Source organism: Bemisia tabaci, chromosome 10, assembly GCF_918797505.1.
Source record: "Bemisia tabaci chromosome 10, PGI_BMITA_v3".
NCBI lineage: Eukaryota > Metazoa > Arthropoda > Insecta > Hemiptera > Aleyrodidae > Bemisia > Bemisia tabaci.
Genome location: NC_092802.1, coordinates 6,987,500 through 7,007,706, shown reverse-complemented (window position 1 = coordinate 7,007,706; position 20,207 = coordinate 6,987,500). Strand labels below are relative to the sequence as shown.

At 42.3% G+C, this 20,207-nt stretch overlaps 2 protein-coding genes across 10 annotated transcripts in view; one reads left to right on the top strand and one right to left on the bottom strand.

Annotated features, from left to right (window-relative positions):
• Positions 1 to 20,207, bottom strand: part of kug (FAT atypical cadherin kugelei) — a 517,384-nt gene that overhangs the window by 249,519 nt on the left and 247,658 nt on the right. The window lies entirely within an intron of this gene.
• LOC109029843 (uncharacterized) lies at positions 11,900 to 15,656 on the top strand. Of its 3 annotated transcripts, none has more exons than XM_072305160.1 (3): positions 11,900 to 12,162; positions 14,205 to 14,848; positions 14,933 to 15,656. In XM_072305160.1, exons 1-3 carry the CDS (start codon positions 12,032 to 12,034, stop codon positions 15,262 to 15,264), a joined length of 1,107 nt encoding a protein of 368 aa, XP_072161261.1. In that variant the 5' UTR covers positions 11,900 to 12,031; the 3' UTR covers positions 15,265 to 15,656. The 3 variants fall into 3 exon arrangements, with proteins under 3 accessions (XP_072161261.1, XP_018896051.2, XP_072161260.1); XM_072305159.1 differs by having other exon boundaries at positions 11,904 to 12,162; positions 14,205 to 14,809; positions 14,849 to 15,656; XM_019040506.2 differs by having other exon boundaries at positions 11,903 to 12,162; positions 14,205 to 15,656.

The window sequence follows — 20,207 nt, the reverse complement described above, 5'->3', positions numbered from 1 at the left end:
GCGGGTTGCATAGATGCACTCGACCGAACCGAATGTGTCTGTTACGAGCAAGAGATACAGCTGGGTAAGTAGACTCTGTGACCTTAGCAGAAATGCTCACTAATCACGCTGATCACATCAGAAATGTCTAAAATATTCTCCAAAGGCGAGGGGTGCTCTGTGATATATAGATTGAACTGCAATTTAAACTCATGGGAAAGGATCGATAACAGGGTTTTAATGTCTAAAATATTCTCCAGTGGCCCTAAATTTAAAAAAGGTATCTCACCACCCTTTTTTTGTATAAAAAAAAAACGGTGTTCGACCGAATCAGATGCAAATCCTCTTTCTCCCGCTTCCTCTTATCTGTAATACTTGATCCGACTAATTACCCCCCCCCCCCCCCCCCGAAGAAAAAAATGCATCACCTGGAAGAAAAGTAACCTCCATTTAGTGAGACCCTTGTCGAAGAAGGGGCGGAGAGGAGTGGGGGGGGGGGGGTGGGACGCGAGTTGCATTATTCAAATGACCCCTCAGTTTTCCCGGACTCTTTTCATTTGCCATCACACGAGTGGGAAATTACAGAGGCTCAGGTTCTTCTTTTATTACCGCCCCCCGCGCCCCCCTCCGAGGGGGCAACAGAAGCAGCGGCCGTTAAATTGAGCGCGCGGTGTGAGGGCAAAGAAAACACCGGCTACACGTTTCAAAGCGAACGCGACGACCTTAGGTTATGCAATTATTTCTCCACGTATTTTATTTCCGACGATTATTCTTTTCAAATGCTCCCCCTCCCCCGCTCCCTCCGCCGCACCGGTGCGAGGGACCTTTGCCCCCCGTTAACTTTGCGACCCCCGCACGGGTCCGCCGTATATTTTGCCCGTCCGGAAGCGCCGAGCCCTGTCTCGTTTTGTATCCTTTCCCTTGCTCCTCTAACTAGACAGTATACCTCGATTTCCACATGGGCCCTGTCCTCCATTTAACTCCATGCTTTTTACGGCTCAAGTTGAAATTTAGGATACGCTCTTACGTCAGAAGAGCGACGTTTTCAGCACATTCGCCCTGACGCGGGGCGAAAACGGTTCGTCGTCTGACTCCTACGCGGCCCAACCCTTGAATAGGGATGTAAGTGGAAGCTTTCCAGTAAAAGTTCCCGAGGGCTCCAGGCTTAAATCTATTTTTCCCGGAAACTTCGACGGAGAAACGCACACTTACAAGCACATGGGGTCATTTTTGTGTGCCACGAATCGAGCTTTTCTTTTTCTTTATTCTGTGAGTGTGGGAGAAAGTTGTTCGAGGGATGGAATTTTCTGCAACGCGCGGGGTTATCGCAAAAAGGTCAACACAACGCGCTGATCAAAATGTTGCTAAATTTTTGGTTAGTTTCAGAATGTGGGCCAAAGTCGCACCATTCCATAAGAGTTAAAAGTCTGAAAAATTAAAAAAAAAATAAAATTCTCAGCCATCACAATTTTTAGCGCAATTCCACAGTTTGGTATCGCGCGGTTGAGAACGATTGGACCGCGTTTAGCAGAAAGAAACCAAGCCACATCAGCTATTTCTAAATTTAACTGGGCAGTTCAATTGTTTAGAAGAACGTTTGAGCAGATTCCTTTGAAAATTTTAAGGAAATTGCTTCGTACTATGCGGAAAATTCTCTGGAATCCGCACGAAAATCTGCACAACCGGTTTCGTGTAAAAAATTCAACTGCCCACTTAAATTCGGCAATAGCTGATGTGGTATGGTTCCTTTCTGCTTAACGCGGTCCAATTTGCACCCCTGAAAATTTGCTCAAGAGGGTGCAATCTTTAATAAAACCTCCTCAAAGGCATTATAGTTCTACAGTTGAAGAAAATTGCCTTAAAAAACGCCAGCTTTCGAATGCCAGGATAAGAGAGTGGAATCCCCCCTCCCCCTCCTCAAATTGCGCTCCCGTCTGCGGGGACACTAAATTGGAAGTATTTCTGCCAAACGGAGCTATGTGCATTATGACATGAGCCCTGAGACCCATAAGAATATATGCATATTAGGGTTCACGTCATAATGCACATAGTTCCGTTCCATAGAAATACGTCCAATAATATCTTGTCTCTGCAGTGAGTCGAGTCGGGCTTTGAGGAATAGATATTCAAGGAAACGGCCAAAGGCTCCATAAACGCCGAGCTGGGCTCCACTGAACTCGTAGCGCCTCTGACTTAAGGTCGTATCTCATTTTTAACGTGAGCCCTGTTCTCCATATAACTTTACGCTTTCAGGGCTCACACGAAAATAAAGATAGGCAAGCGACGAACCGAGGGCCATCGCGAGTGAGAGAGAGGAAAAGGGAGGAGTTATTGAGAAGCGATTAGGCGATTCATTGTCGACTTCCGTTGGCGTCCCGATGAAATTTATTCAATTTATCCGACGGCATGCGGGCGGTGACTCCGGCTATGAGATTGAAGGAGGGAAGGGGGGGGGGGGCTCTAGTTGAGAATTTGGGTTGAATATGCAAACTGCAGAGACAAAACTGTGTCTACGAGAGGACCTGGTTGCCGCTTCGGTGAATCCACCGATTCCTCGTGGTCGCACGGTGGAATGAGCAATTACGAGAGATTAGACACACAATTTTTGAGAAACTACGAATTGTATCTGTTTCTTACGACACATTATGAATTTTAAGGGGTGCTCCTTCAAAGAAAGTATAAATCAAAATTAGTGCACGGTAAAAAAATTCCGTTCTTATAGCACGGTGGAATGAGCGATTAGGAGAGATTTGACATACAATTTTTTCACGAAAACTGCAAATTTTATGTGTTTCTTTCGGCATTTCATGAATTTTAAGGGATGCTCCTTCAAAGAAAAAATACATAAAAATTAACGCACGGTTAAAAATTTCCGTGTTTATGGTTATATTATAGGGTTACTTATTGTTAGAGTTATTTTTTTTGGCTGCGTCAACCGAAACCGTATTGAGTACTCTAAGAAAACCGGGAATGAAGACTAAATAACTCCAAAATTTTCAAATTTCCTGACTTTCCCTAAACCTGGAGCAGAATTTCCATTTCGATTTTTCACACTGACTTCCGTAAAACGTTACTCCCAAAATTCCCGTACTTTTCCAGGTCGCCGTGAATTCCATAACTTTCCAGGTTTTCCAAACGGCCGAAACCCCTAAATTTATCATCTTTTTCCTTCAAAGCTGACAATGTATGCATCACCATTGAAAAAAATCCCTGACTTCCGGGGCTTCTATAGGTCATTGTGAATCCCCTAACTTCTCAGGTTTTCCAGACGGCCGGAAACTTTGATTTTATAAACTTTCCTCTTCGAAGTATTGAAAAATGTATGCATCTTCTTCAAACAAAATTCACTGTGCGAGTACGAACCCCACACTGGAAAAAAATACATTGGATCTAGAGTCCAGACTCTTAAAACATCAACAAGAAAAAACACTCTTGATTCAATCGGATTTTTGCTTAAATCAAGAACCAAGCCTCTTAATTTGAGCGGATTTTCTTTTGATTTAAGCAAAAATCTGATTGAATCAAGAGTATTTTTTCTTGTCAATGTTTTCAAGAGTCTGGACTCTAGATCCAATGTGTTTTTTTTCAGTGCATTTGGAAACGTTCGAAGGTTCATACGGCGTTCTTTCTTGATACAACAGTGTACTGCGTGGATCGTAGCGTTTTTAGTGGAGACAAAAGGGTGGAATTACCCGCTCGTAGCGTCGCGACGCCCAACGATTTTCCAGGGCGGCGGCGGCGGCGGCGGCGCGGCGCGGCGCGGCCGACTTCTCGAGAGCCCTCTTAACTGTAATTGAATAACTATCGCGAGATTAATCCAGCCTTGTTTAAATGTTACTCTAATTGCTCCTCACTCCGGTCGCCTGTGTGCTTCCACGGTTTCCCGCCGGGAGCGCTCCCGGCGGTCGGTGTTGTCGATCGGCAACCACTCACACTTGAACAGCATACACTAGAAAAAAAGAGAGAGAGAGAGAAAAAAAAAAAAAAAAAAAAAAAAACACATTGGATCTAGAGTCCAGACTCTTAAAAACATTGACAAGAAAAAGGACTATTGATTCAATCAGATTTAAGCTTAAATCAAAAGGAAATCCACTCAAATTAAGAGGCTTGGTTCTTGATTTAAGCAAAAATCCGATTGAATCAAGAGTATTTTTTCTTGTCGATGTTTTTAAGAGTCTGGACTCTACTCTAGATCCGATGTGGTTTTTTTTCCAGTGTATGATTTACAGGGTAACTGAGTTGGTAACTGAGGGAGGCTTAAGGGGACCTTCAAACTGAAAAAAAGGTTCGGTCATGTGAACCGAACGTTCGGTTTTCCATGTCATCCCAAATATTCGGTTTGTCAAAACAACTTTGAAGTTTGAACTTTCGGTTCGTGTAACCGAACGTTCGACATATATGACCAAACTTAGTTCGGCAGTTCAATTTACCCTACGAGTTCGGTTACACGCACTGAAAGTTCGGTTCGACAAACCGAAAATACAGTTTGACGAATCGAATCGGTTGGGATGACACTGAACACCGAACTTTGGTGCATAGAACCGAACTTTTTTTTTATTGGGAATCTAAAGATTTACACATTTTTTTCGTGTTAGACGGTTTTCTGTCCTTTGGGGCTCGAGGAGCTCCATATTTCGAAACGTCGCACAGTGTATCAAGTCAATTTAAGAAGTCAGACATGAAATTTTTGACTAAAATTGAAAATTTCCACACATTTTAGATTCTTAGGAGAGCTTCTAGAGGAAAATTTCACGAGGAAACCAATGGAACCCTTTTCAGAACCTCAAAGTTTTGTACGAACGGAGTTATCAGCGATTAAAGTTTCCAAATTCTGTTCGACCTTTCCTATCGATTCGGTCCATTGCGCGTCAGTACTCAAGTAAACACGAGGAAAATTAAGAGATCGGGAAATTGGAGTAAGTCCACAAAACTTGCAACTCTGATGGCGCGAAAGATTCCTCCCCCGAAAGCGGCGAGGGAACCCCGGAACCCCGGAACCCGGGACGCAATTCAGCACGCTCCGTTTGCACGCCTGACTGTGCGCCTGGGTGCTTTCGTTTGGGTAATTTGGAGCTGTTATTCAATTTTCCGATTGAGTTCTTCAGTTCTGCAGCCCACCCAACACCGCCGCCCCGCGCTGGAAGTGCCTCTCATTGCCGACGGTTATTGCTTCAAGTTTTTGCGGGTAGCTCCACTCGCTCGCGAGCTTTTTCTGTTCTCTCGGATTTGCGCCGAGCTTTTGCGCCGAGCTTTCGCCCCGAAAGCGCAAACGGTTCCCACCTAGAGCCTCGCGCCACGCCCAAGGATCTCGTGACTTCCACCCGACTCCCGAAGCGACGGCGCTGTGCACTGACAAAAAACCCTTCAACTTGTTCGGTACGTGAATCGAAAGTTCGATTTCATGAATCAAAAGTTTGGTAGACACACGACAATTCTGTCGTGCTAAGGGAAAACGCCGTATGAATATCGGAAAGTTGCTAAATTTTCCCTCTTCGATGTTAATTTTTGAGACAAAAATGGATGATTCTACCTGAAATTTTCTGTTGATTTAGATCACATTGCGAAGAAAATTTTCTGAAAAATTTGGAGATAAATTTTCACAAGTTTTTCTGAAAATGCGTATTTGACCGAAAAAGATTTGTCATCGCACGGGGGTTCATAAGGCGTTCTTCCTTAGCACGGCAGAGTAAAAGGACTGTATTTAGTAGTGATTGTTTCCAGGGGAAGAATGCAGCTCTTGTATGCGTCAGGAATCTGCGATTTAAGTACAGTTGGGCAAACATTTCAGATAGGGGACGTTTCAGGGACAAAAAAGTCAAAAATCATGCTCATAATTCCCCCTGGAGACTGTGCTTTCTCAATTCTAGACGATTTCTGGGATCAAAAACGTATGTGGTCTCAATTTTTTTCCTTTCCGCAATATTCCCTAAACTTGAAGGCATATTAAGAAAGTGAATCCTGTGGACTAGAATTGGAAACAAACATTTTTCTGTGCGCCGCGCCGCTCATGATTTTTACTTACACACTCAACAAAATCTTTCTCCAACGCAGGCGGAGCAAACCACACGAGTCCGGGATTTTGGGGCCCTTCCAGTATTACGTAACGCACTTTTTCCCAATTTTTTACCCTTCCCATCCCCCTCGTAACGCACCCGTAACGTAGCCTTGCAGCCATCCTTTCGAATTACGGAACGCTGGCCCGACACCCCCCAACTTTAAAAAAAAGGGGGTGGGATTTTCAAGTTTTTGCCCGATTTCTTCGAAGTTTTTTTCCCCCACCGGTTTGGATTTGTTGCCCGCTGAGCTTCAACCCCCTCTTCCCTTGCACTGGAAAAAAACACATTGGCTCTAGAGTCCAGACTCTTGAAAACATTGACAAGAAAAAGGACTCTTGATTCAATCAGATTTCAGCTTAAATCAAAAGGAAATCCGCTCAAATTAAGAGGCTTGGTTCTTGATTTAAGCAAAAATCCGATTGAATCAAGAGTATTTTTCCTTGTCAATGTTTTTAAGAGTCTAGACTCTAGATCCAAAGTGTTTTTTTCCAGTGTTACTGACTTAAATTTTACGGCAATATCACAGTTTAGAGTATTTTTCCTTGTCAATGCTTTTAAGAGTCTGGACTCTAGATCCAATGTGGTTTTTTTCCAGTGTGTAACGCACCTTAACGCTGGCTCAAACCTCCCACCCCCTAAGTGCGTTACGTTATACGTAAACGGGTTCTTACGAAGGAATTGGAGGAGACGATTATCAACGTTCCTACAAACTGTCTCCGACGGGATGCTGAAGGAGTTGAGCGGTATTCAAACAGCTCGGGGGAGGTTGTTGCGACTCCCATTAACGGAGGAGTGCGACTGAAAATCCAGACTCGGGAGGAACCTGCTCTGGGACGGAGAAATATCAGGCTCTTAATTAATTGAATTAAAATACTCAGTGCAAATGCACAGTCGTTCCAGCCTTGATACCTCGCTCCTTTTTCCTAATCAGAAGTCTTCATCTTGCACCCTTTAATTCACCCCCGCCTCCCCGCCCGTGCCCCGCTTCCAGCACCCAGTTGCCGAACTTCCGCAAAATGTATCTTACTCGAGTCGCGTTCTACGTGAAATTCTGGTAAGGAAGCATGTACTAGAATGATTAAATCAGGGTTGACACAGAATTTAGGATATTCGATTCCCTGACATTTCCCTGATTACCCTGACAATTGAACAAATGCCAGATTGTTGAAAAGACATGGTTGGAAGTAGGAATCAGGTAAAGTTTGTTGTAGGAAATGTGGAACCCGCTCAAAAAAGCGAATAAAGGTGACTTAAGGCTTTTTCCCTGACATTTCCGTCATTCCGGTGACATCCGTCATGACATCCCGTCATAATTTAAATGGACTCACACGTTCAGATACAAAAAAATTTTCTTGCTTATGGTACTACAAACCCGCATTTTGTAGGGCTTCTATAATTTCTTATTTTTCCAATTTCCCGACCTTTTTTCTTTATTTTTCCTAACTCAAGGATACCCGAATTTCACGGCTTTCCCTGAACTTGGAACGAAGCCTCCATTTGAATTTTTGAAGAAATTTTCGTTCATACAGATTCAAATCAATAAAAAGGCACTCAAGAGTTACTAGATTGGAGCGAAAAACTGCATCAGAGGAATTAAGCATACAAATTTAAAGTACTAATAATAATGATCATCATCAATGCGACATCAGCGGGTAATTATTGAAATTGATAGACAAAAGAGCGATCCTATTTGTGGAAGTGGGTAGTTGCAACACTGGAAAAAAATAACACATTGGATCTAGAGTCCAGACTCTTAAAAACATCGACAAGAAAAAAGTATTCTTGATTCAATCAGAATCTAGCTTAAATCAAGAACCAAGCTTCTTAATTAAGCGGATTTCGTTTTGATTCAAGCATTGAATTTGTCCGATTGAATCAAGAGTATTTTTTCTTGTCCATTTTTTCAAGAGTCTGGACTCTCGATCCAATGTGTTTTTTTTTTCCAATGTGACCAAGGAGAGACTATGAGTTAGTCTATCCTTTCCAGCCGAAGTCTATAAGAGCCACCGGTTTCAACCCTATAGGATCTCTCCGGTTTCCCTCTGTTTTCTTATCTGTCACTTTGTCTTTCAAACTCAATAATCAGACTGCTGGTAGGTCGATTCGTAATTCAGACTTTCCCCGACGATTTGGCAGCGCTGAAGCGGAGGCAGCGCCCCGCCTTGAATGCGACCCGTTTTCGAATTAACGCCGTCTGAGATTGCACCGATTACGACGGCTTATCACGTTGATGAAGATGAGAAAACAGGACGGGGAGAGGCGGTGGAGGCGGGTCGGAGGAGACCGCTGTTGCATTTCGTCCTAAAATCACTCCGAGATATCTGCGAATGGGGACAAGATTTCTTGACTTATTACCAGCGAAAGAAACCTCGTTTCCTGTGCTTTCGAATCATTTGCATGTAATGTAACGTCACCCATTTTTCTATCCTAGGTATAAGATCCATGAGCCCGAGAACAGAGTTGTCGCAGAATTTAGAAAATGAAATTCTTTGACAATTCCCTGCTTTTTCTAACACATTTTGATGGAATTCCCTGACAACTGAAGTTATATCACATGTCAAAGGCATAATTTGAAATAGTTTTTTGTTGTTCAAAATGTCAATCCCACTCAAAAAAGAGAATGGAGATGACTTATTGACGATTTTTCCCTGACATTTTCGTCATTTTTACTGACATTTCTAGGTTTTCCCTGACTTTTTAAAATTCCCTGGCATTTCCCGGTTTTCCCGATATTCTCTGACCGTGACAACCTTGTATAAGATCCATGAGCCCAAGATGCCTGAGTTGATAAGAGATTGATCCACCAATGGTCATGCGCTCCCTAAAAGGGTACTCTTACATCCTTCTTTTAGCAAACATTTTCATATTAGACTACGGCGAGATAGTAAAATACAATTTTCATGATTGCAAAAAAAAAAAATGGCAGCCCTGAACGATGCTTTCCTGAAGTGACTCACCTGCCGACCCGCGTAATTAGGGCTCGTTGCAATGAGGAGGTGAGATGAGTAATTTTTCTCTCGTCTATTCCGACATGATCTAATTGTGTGTGACTATTTCTATTCCTGCGGAGAGACTGGACCATGACATAATTAAACTCGCTGCATAATTCGGTCAGTTGTTAATCCTTTGAGGTGGACTTGATGTAACTGAATGGTGTAAGCATCATGTAAGGTGTTTGATGACGAGAAATTTAGAGGAAAACTGAATTGGCGCCAAACGTCCCTTAAAAGACGACGAGCTATTAGCGAGCATAGTATTCATAGATGTCAGTGACTTGTGATGGGCGAAAAGCTAACATTTCCTTCAATTTCGCGTGATACCACATACCTACTTGGGAGTTTGAATAGTTGCTCACTTGATTTCCGCGTGTAAAAAAGTGAGAAGTTACGCAAATATCTCAATATCGCGAGAAGTATACGCGGTACTTTAAGTGGATTCCTTAGAGCTTAAGAAATAACTCGCTTGTCATCTCGGTATCGAGGGACATGCGCGATTTTTCGAGCGATTTTGTAAAAAATAAATAGAAATAACGCAAAAATCACCAAAATATCGCGACAAATACGTGACATTTCCAGAGTTGTTCTTGAATCATTAAAAATAGGTAACGCATTATTCATCTTAATATATCGTGGCAATGGCACATTCGCAAATTTTCCAGCGGTTGTTGATGAACTTAAAGGATCACACGAAGAAACGTAAATTTTATATCGACGCGAGCATAATATTCATAAATATTAGTAACTTAAGATGCGTGAAAAGCGAAGATTTTCCTTCAATATCGCGTGATACAACCTATACCTACTTTGGAGTTTAAATAGTTGCTCGTTTGATTTTAATCGTTAAAAAACTCGTTTGATTTTACAAACCAACATATTTGATGAATTGGAACAAATATTTGACTTTCGCAAGTGCTAAACTATCCATTTGGTATAAAAAAATGCTTGACACACTCTTAATTTGGCAGATTTTCCTGATGACATAGAATTATCTGATATTTTCTAGTTTTTACTGAGACTATGCTGTACTTACCTATAGCAGAATGCTTTAATTCGTATTTTGTGTAGTGGTCTATTTTAATAAATTTATGGACTTTTTCTGGAATTTGAAAATGGGTTTATCCTTGTGTGAATGAACCTCACAAGTCGTCATCAAAGTTTCGGCTTAAATTATTATAATTGCATGAAGTACTGATCGTGAAAAGTACATGGAAAAAGCTGATTCTGATTCTGTCTGATCGGGAGGTCAACGCGAGCTATAGACACAATGCGCCAAGAATCACGTCACGTCGTCACGTCTGCAGGTCGATTGTTGAATCGTTATCGAATGACCTTGATCGATAAATAGCATTGTAAAGATAGGGATTTATCGATCAAGTCCATTCGATAAGGATTCAACAATCGACCCGCTGCGATCGTCTAATCAGAAATGCTAATTGGATTGCGAACAGAGAGAGCTCCTGGTGCGGTCATATTGTCATGTCTTGGCAAGCGACATTGTAAACATGTTCGTCTACACACGTCGATTCGTGACAATCACCTTCAAGTGGACGTAATTCTGCCAAATGGAACTATGTGCATTATAACGTGAGCCATGTTATGATTAAAGTCTTAGGTGTCTCAGAGCTCATGTCTTAATGCAGAGAGTTCCGTTTGGCAGAAATACGTCCAAATGACAATGACGTAATCTGAACACGCGGTGAAAAGGAAATGATCGGAGACGAAGGTGAAGTTTGGATCGAGAGACAAGAAGACCGCTCTTGCAAAAACGCCGTAGGAGCATTCGAATTTCCTTGGATAAAATGTTTATTTTTTACCAGCTATATAGACATACTGTCCGCGTTCTAGACTCAGAGGCCGAATGTTCCGGGCGTAGCACTCGGAACAATCGAAGCTACGGCTCCAGCACCCGGAACCTTCGGTCTCTGAGCCCGGAACGGACGGTATGTCAATACAGACCGCAACTTTTTTTTCAGTGGCGTGAATCAGAGTGATACACATTCTGGTTTTCCCAAGTTTTCCCAAACCCTTGGAACCTTACTCGCTTCCGAGAAAATTCACCATACAGCGACGCGGCTCGCGGAGGTCCGGCCCCAGGATGACGTCAAAAATGAAACCGTCGCTACTAAAACCCACCACGTAAATTCCTTGATGACCCCTGAAGTCCACAAGAGCGCATTCATAACAAGGCTCATCACCACACTCACTCATGACGTTTCAACGGGCCCGCGGTTGAAATTAAAAAAATCAATTAAACGCCGCGACTGATCTCACCACGGCACCGCACCGCGAGAGCGAGAATTTAGTATCACGTTTCTACTCTTGACCTTGCCTATTCATCGCCGCGCTGAGGAAGAACGCCGTATGAGCCTTCAGACGTTGCCGAGTTTCCTTCGATAAAAACCGAATTTACTGGGAAAATCGTGAATATTTTTTTCCAAAATTTCCAAACTCACTGGAAAAAAACACATTGGATCTAGAGTTCAGATTCTTAAAAACATCGACAAGGAAAAATACTCTTGATTCAATCAGATTTAAGCTTAAATCAAGACCAAGCCTCTTAATTTGAGCGGATTTCCTTTCGATTTAAGCTTAAATCTGATACTGAATCTGGAGTCCTTTTTCTTGTCAATGTTTTCAAGAGTCTGGACTCTAAATCCAATGTGTTTTTTTTTCCAGTGAAAATTTCTAAACTATTTTGCACGCAATTGAATCTAAATTATCTGAAAATTTAAAGGAAAAATATTCATGGATATCGTCAAAAATACATGTTTTATCGAGGGAAATTTGGCAACTCTCGTATGTTCATACGGCGTTCTTCCTTAGCACGGAAGTATTCATCGCCGCTTGGTCCGGGATCGCTTTGCCGGGACGTTGTCGTGCGGGTAACGACGTTACGCCGTAACGTATTCGCGTAAAACCACGTATCTGACATGGCAACTCAACGCGCGGATGGGTCTTTTTTGACGCGGACGGGATTTTCCTCATGATCCGCCGTTGATGCTATCTTGTTCCTTTTCGGAAAGTCCGGGACTTAGACCTGGTCATCTTCAGTCGAGAATAAATGCCTCGCGTGATCGTGTTCATTTCGTTGTGGCCACGCAGGAGACAGGACTGAGAAATATCCTCAGGTATGTGCCAGCATTTTGCGTTATATTCCACAGGATCGCATTCATAGTTGGACAGGGTGTCTAGTTTTTTTTTTCATTTTGGGAAATCCTGGTGAAATCCTGATTATTCCTGATTTTTGACCGCTAAATCCTGATTTCATATTTTTTCCAAATCCTGATCAAATCCTGACTTTTTGCGGAGAAAAGTTAACGGACGGATAGCGGATAATTAACGGAAAATAAGCGGACGGCCGACTTTCCTCAAATCCTGATTTTACGACCGATTTTTCTTCAAATCTTGATGAAATCGGGATTAAATCCTGATAGACCTCAAATCCTAAAAAAAATCGGGGAAATCGGGTAAATCCTGATGCTAAACACCCCGTTGAACTAATTTAGCAACTTGGAAGTACAATTTCTGGCTCATTTTAGAAATAACATACGTACTATTAATTGCACTATACATATTGGTGTTTTTAGGTATGAGCCAGAAATTTTAGTTCCTTATTGCAAAATGCAGTCGTTTCTTGAACAGCTCCTTTCCTCAGGGAGCCGTGACCCTAAAATCCGTCCTAAATTCGTGACATCTCATATGGACCGCGTTTAGCAGCGAAGAATCAAGCCACATCAGCTATTGCCCAAAAATGGGCAGTATAATTTTTTACAAGAGATCATTAGTGCGGATTCCTTTGAAAATTTTAGGGAATTTGATTCGTGCTATGTAAAAAATTCACGGAAATTTTCGCAAAAATCTGCACAACCGTTTTCGTGTAAAAAATTAAATTGCCCAATTAAATTTCGCAATAGCTGATGTGGCTTGGTTCTTTTCTGCTTAACGCGGTCCGGTTGGACTATATTTTGAAATTCGGAACTATAATTTCTGACTTATTTTAGAAATAACATACGTGCTATTAATAGCCCTATGTAGATAGGTGTTTTTATGTATGATCCAGAAATTGTAGTCTCTTATTGCAAAATCCAGTCGTTTCTTAAAGAGCACCTTTCCTCAGGGAGCCGGGGCCCTACAAAGATTACAGATAATTTTAGAGTATCAGTAATTTCAGAGTATCAGTAAGTTCAGAGTATCCGTGAGGAATCAAAACTATTTTCTGTAACAGACAGACTAATTTTCTTGTTTCTCAGTCCAGAGAAAGGTATAGTCACTTCGCATTTCAGTGCTGCAAAATTACGACTTACGAATATACCTTTTCGTCAGAAAACTGTTGCTCATTCCTGACTGAAAATTTCACCGTTTTTCCTTCTAATTACACGCGAAAATTATTCAACTTTTAGACAGAAAAGGCATTTTTATTTTCCTGTGAGTATATGATTTTTAGTATTCAATTTGTGACTTTGGCATGAGGTTACATGTTCCTTCGTCTGTGATACGACGATTTACGCAAAGGTTTCTCATTGAAAGAAAAAACAATCTATCAACATAGACTGATAGCTTTCCTCTTCATATTTTCAAAACAGAGGAATGTTATTTTTCTGGTTACGATTGCTGCGGGCAATTCATTTTTCTGATGGAACCGAGTGTATCAGAGAGGAATCAACACACATTAAAAGGAAACTGAGAAAAAGAGATTTAAAGTTTTATTCCTCCATAAGACTCATTTTAGAAAAAAAAAAACTTTAGCCCCTCTTTTCACAGACTAATTTTTTTTTCGACTTCGAGTTTTTTTGCAGGAGAAAATATACAGCTAGTAGAGCTCAAAAACATTCTTAACTCAATTTTTTCGAAAATGTGGGTTGGTTCCTTTCTTATAAACTCGGGCCAATAGGTGATCGATGGTTTTCTGCTAGTGTTTGAAAACTAGGAGTATTGACAACGGTGGCGTGGCGTGAATGATCGACTATCGATATTTCTCCATTTGAAGCTGTAGTAAAGAATCGATAATCAAGGTGTTCGCTGCGAACAACTTGATAATCGATCTTTTTCTATAGATTTAAATGGCAGATCAATCGAAACATCACACAGCACGCCACGCCACTGATTGACAATATTTCCCTTTCTTCAATTTGCCAAATACTATTCGTGCATTTTTGGACCATTTTCACAGCTCTTGCAAGACCTCCAAGCCTCTCATTCACTGGACTCCGCGACGAAGCAGGATGTTACCGCTAAGTATGCCACCTAGAGCTCTCCCGAAAATTTTGACGGTGGCCATCCTCCTGACCCTGGCCGTGGGCACGAGTGGATCGGGCTCCTACACCATCATGAAGGGCGACACCATGTGGAAGATCGCCGAGCGCCTCCGGATCAACCTCAAAGCCCTCATCGCCGCCAACCCGCAGATCCCGAACCCCGACAAGATCTGGCCCGGACAGAAGATCAACATCCCGGACCCGGGACAGCCGGTCCCTGGCCCCGCACCCACCGGCCCCGGAGGCTACCCCACCGGGAGGGGCAACGAAGTCGGAGGGGCGCCAATCCAGTTCCCTAATTCCTACCCAGCCGCCCCTCCTAGCGCGGGGGCTCCACGCTATGGTGGGGGCGCCCCTCCCCCGGGACCGCCCAATTATGGTGCTCCTCAAGGTCCTGCCGTAGGAGCCCCCAATTATGGAGGGGGCGCCCCTCACAGTCCTGCCCCAGGAGCTCCCAATTATGGTGCACCTCAAGGTCCTGCCCCCGGAGCCCCCAATTATGGAGGGGGTGCCCCTCAAGGTCCTGCTCCAGGAGCCCCTAATTATGAGGTCCCTCAAGGTCCTGCCCCAGGAGCCCCCAATTATGGAGGGGGCGCCCCTCACAGTCCTGCCCCGGGAGCTCCAAATTATGGTGCCCCTCAAGGTCCTGCCCCAGGAGCCCCCACTTACGGAGGGGGCGCCCCTCAGCAGTTCCCCGCTCCCAGCTACGGCGGTGGCTTCCCCCAACAAGGTCCTAGCGCAGGAGCCCCTAATTACGGAGGTGGTGCCCCTCCAAAAGGCCCCAGCCCGGGAGCCACCCCTTACGGAGGTGGGGCCCCCCAACAAGACCCCAGACCAGCGGCCCCTGCCTACGGTGCGGGGCCCCCAAAACAGCCCACTTGGCTGAGTGCTGCTGGGGCTCCGCCACCCCCCTCCTGCCCTCCGTGTTCCTGTGCTGCGCCGTACTCAGTTGGTGGTGGGTACTCGAAGGGTTAGAAACATACAATTTTGGACGCATCCAAATTCGGAGAAATTGTGATTTTATAATATTTTAAACCTTAAAATTAGTACTTGTGATAGTTGAATACTCAAATAATATTTTTAGGAATAATTGATGCATAAATGATTAGAGAGAAAAAAATAAATAGATCAAGTAATGAATGTTTAGCGTAAGTAAAAAGACTTTTCTTTCCCACCAATATACTATTTCAACATTCAAATTGACAGCTGTGTGCCTATTTTGTACCCATTTTAGAAATTTATCCTTCCATGGCATCAGAGAAAATGTTCCAATTATATCAAGAAGTGCAATGGATACTTAGAAATCAACTAGCTGCCTACAATTAGTTTTTCCAATTGCTCTCTATTAATAAAATATTTTAAATGTCTGAGCGTGTTTAAATTTGTGTTTTTCCACCACAACGTTCAATTCGTTTTTCGTTCGTCAAATCCCTGGTAAGACGTCCAAGAATTAATTAAATATGAAACAAAAGTGAGAATGGTAAATTGAAACTGAAATTACAATACGTACTAAATTATTTAGAAAATCTACGTTGAGGCATGTACCTATTAAAATCACTTGAGATGGTTTTCTTTTTTCCTGAAAAGTTTTAATTTTTCTAATGAAATGTGGCAACGTCTGAAAGCTCACACAGTCGTCTTCCTCAGAATGGTGGTTTCTGCACCGCGCACGACAAAAACTGCAGTGCCGACAACACCACCTGCCACCGCGCACGAAGCCCGGCGAGAAACGAGAGGGGTCGTAGAAAAATAAAGGGGGGTCGTGGAAAAATAAAGGCCGGTAATTACAGCGATAAAATTAAAACGAAATTAGAAAACGTAAAAATTAAAAGCTATAGGAATCCGCGAGGAGAAAGGATGGATAAAAAAAACACGTCTTCACGGGCGAGAATACAAAAAAGACAAAATGATGAATGAGTCAATTACGGAGTGGGGAACACTCCGCAAAAATGCCCCCCCCCCTCATTGTGTAGGGGGACACCGCACGACAACTGGCATTGCGAAATAAGGAAGGGGATCGGCATCGCATCGTTGCCGTGACATGAAAAAAACTTGAAGTTCATTTTTCATGGAATCGATAATTCTTCCTGAGTTTACACGCTGAAAAAAGGAGTCATTGGTGTCGCGAAATTTTCAGCAGTCGGTGAGAATCGGAATCGGAACACTGCCGTGCTGAGGAGGAACGCCGTAAGAGCCTTCAGACGTTGCCATATTTCCTTCAATAAAAAACGAATTTACTGATGAAACTTTTCTTCATTTTTGTTTAAAATTTTCAAACAATTTTGCTCTTTATTTCATCTAATATATCTGAAAATTTCAAGGAAAAATAAGCATAACATTCCTTAAAGGCGTATATTTTATCCGATGACATTAGGGAACTCTCAGATTGTTCATACGGCGTTTCACCCTTAGCACGGCAGAATAGAAACCAGGAATAGCCTAACTGAATTTCAAGTTGTCTACTTTTTTGTCAAATTTTTCATTTTCGTGACAAAAATCGAATGAACATGAAGCGGCTTGAGTTTTTGTAAAGACTTTCTAAATATTTTTACAGGATATACTCACAAGATCTGTGAAAGAATTACGATGTAGTTAGGCGTAAGTCCGTCCAATTATGACATTTTCCGAACTATGTATTAAAGGGACGAATTTGCATTTAAAAAAAAAAAACTCATTTACAAAATTACAACTATCCGGTAACGATCACCGATTACTTTCCTTTTAAGGGTGTAAACTTAGCATTATAGGACGAAGTAAGTACTATGAAATTTTTTAATACTTGATTTACTCTGGCAGGGCAGTTTACTCACGCATTTAGATGCAAAGGTCCCGTGAGAGCTCACTCATCATCAAAGGAGAGAAACACCAACCTGTGAACATTGCGAGAAAAAAATGATGTGTTAAAAAACTTGCCATTTAATTACATTGAGAAGAAAATGTTAGCATCAAGAATGGTTAGAGTCCGAGGAAAAATTACACAGACAACGAGGAAAATGTTCATTTTGAATAAGCCACAAGAATTAATATTGCATCAACCGGAACTCTCGTGAAAGCGATTAGAAATATCTCTGAAATAACAGGGATACTGTTCGAAGTAAGGAGATTTCCTTCTTCTTCAACGCAAAATTCCTATCGTGGCAAAGCTATTCGGCAATTCCTGTTGATCCAACAGGAAACTTTTGTTGGTGTTTCGAACCTCTTCAGTGCGAGTTCATTGACCAAAACATCTTAATCACAAATTGTTACGATCCTGTACGTGGGAATGTCGTTCACTGTAACATTATCATTACTGGCCCCAATGGTCTACATTCTACATGTCCAACACGGAGAATGTGTGATCACATTTATTTTATTTTGTATATTTAGTATTACATCATTATCTCCGCCCCCTTCAAATTACTCCGCAATGTGATGGGACACGTTGCAAGTTAACACTTTCATGCTGGGTAACATTTTATTTTCATTCAACACAAAACTGCCGTGAAAGCGGAGAGAGCAGTAAGAGCAAAAATCGTCCTATTTGCTCTTGCTGCTGTTTTCTCAAAACTTCGAAGTTTTGAGAAAACGGGCTCAAAAGCCTCTGACCGGTAAATTTTATTGAAAGAAGCCTCCGTTCTTTACCGAATTATCACTAATCATCCGATTTTATTTTAATTACATAAAAAGGGTATTTTTCATTTTCATGCTAGGTTATTGATACGCAAGACGGCCGTAAGTGCTATCTTTTGAATACTTTCGTAGTTGCGTTTTGGACACACAACAAACACATTCTCAGGTTAGAAATTGGCAGGAGAGGGCGGCAATTTACTTGAAAGCACTGTTTCCATTGGCTCCCTGGAGGAATCACGTCACTTACTGCTGTCTTGCCTGAAACTACGTCATTTTTTTGGGCACTTACGGTTTACGGATCCGCCTATGATTTGGACTACATTTTGCAATTTGGAACTATAAATTCTAGCCCGGTTTAAAAAAGACATATGTGCCATTAGTTTTGCTATGCACATAAGTATTTTTACAGAAGAGCCAGAATTTATAGTTCCAAATTGAAAAATGCGGCCATTTCTGGTTTGTGCCAACTGCGCGACCTTGAAATACCCGCGAGAATATTGATAGTGTGACAGTGGCTTTGAATTTTTACCCCCAGCCCCCTCTAACCTAACCCGACAACCCTGTCCTTCCGCCGTAATCCCTTCGCGAGGACTTTTTTCTCTCACCCCCACCCCATCTCCCCGACACAACTACCTGCAGGTCTTTTGTCATGCGGAAGGGTACACGGAGGTAGTCACTCTAACGAAGAGATAAAATTAATTTCTTTCCCCTTTCCGCCATTGTTTATCCGGCTCGCGGGACCATTGCGGTGCCCCGTCGCGGGGGGGGGGGGGAGGGGGGATTATCCCTGTCCCTCTCCAATTTTCGACGACAATGACGACAATCAACACGCTCGTCGCCGCGACGCGACGCGACATGGCGCACACTGGACAGAGTCAACCGGAGAAGTCGGACGAAATCTGGAAACTTTGAAAGTTTATATTTTCGAAAATACGAAACAAAAAAGTTGAAAAGTTGTTCCGTTGGATTTTTTGTGAAATTCCCTTGCAGAAACACACGGAAAAAAACGGATTGCTGATTTAACGATTCGATTGTTTAAAAAAATGACTAACAAGTTTCAAATGTACATTCTACAATAGTGGAAAGCTAATTTAACGACAAGGTATGTCAAAGAAGCATCTTGTTTTGTTAAAGTAGCATTTTTTTAATGTTAAATTAGAATTTTTTTTGTTGTAAAATCTACATTGAAACATTGCAGTCACTTCTCTCAACTACAAAATTGTTAAATCAGCAATTTAATTTTTTCTGCGCACCCTTTGAAATCGAAGGAATTGCAATTTCACTTTAATTCTTTTATTTTTATTTGTTTATCATTAATTTTTTTTTCACAGTGCTTGAACAAATTCCAGACGTTCTGAGCAAATTCCCAGACTTTTCCACGTCTTCCAGGCCATTTTTCCCCCCTGACTTTTCCAGGTTTTCTAGATCGCTGGGAACCCTGAAATTGAATTTGTGACGAAATAAACGTAAAAATTTGAAACTTTCTATTGGTTCTCTCTGTTGGATCTCCTCTATTGGTTCTCTTTTATTTTTATTTGTTTAAGTATTTATTATTTTTTTTCTTAGTACTTGAAAAAATTCCAGACTTTTAGAGCAAATTCTCTGACTTTTCCCGGGTTTTCAGGCCATTTTTCCCCAGACTTTTCCAGGTTTTCCAGATCGCTGGGAACCCTGAAATTGAATTTGTGACGAAATAAACATAAAAATTTGAAATTTTCTATTGGTTCTCTCTGTTGGATCTCTTCTATTGGTTCTCTTTTATTTTTATTTTTTTAAGTATTAATTATTTTTTTTCTTAGTACTTGAAAAAATTCCAGACTTTTAGAGCAAATTCTCTGACTTTTCCCGGTTTTTCAGGCCATTTTTCTCCTGACTTTTCCAGGTTTTCCAGATCGCTGGGAACCCTGAAATTGAATTTGTGACGAAATAAACATAAAAATTCGAAACTTTCTATTGGTTCTCTCTGTTGGACCTCGTCTATTGGTTCGATCCACCGTGCGACGCGCGTCCGACTTAATTTTATTAGAGGCCACCGAGACGCGAGACGCTCGCCCGCTCCTCCAAGACAAAGCGTCGCGACGCCCAGTCAGCCGGCGAATAAATCTTCGCCGACCCGCGCGGCGGCAGGTCGACAAATTGGATTACCGCCCGCCCCCGCCCCCCACGCCGCCCCCGCGCGCGATTTAAAAACCATCACGGAAACATTATGTAAATGCCGCGTCGGCGCGCACTTTTTCGGCGCGCGCTGCGGGAAAACCCCTGTCGTCGGGTTGCGTACCCTCCCGGGGGCTCCGATAAGGATCCACTTG

Coding starts and splice junctions, on each gene's coding strand:
- LOC109029843 (XM_019040506.2), top strand. CDS start 12,032: ATGCTATCTTGTTCCTTTTCGGAAAGTCCGGGACTTAGACCTGGTCAT. Junction 12,163..14,204: donor GGACTGAGAAATATCCTCAG/GTATGTGCCAGC, acceptor CCATTTTCACAG/CTCTTGCAAGACCTCCAAGC.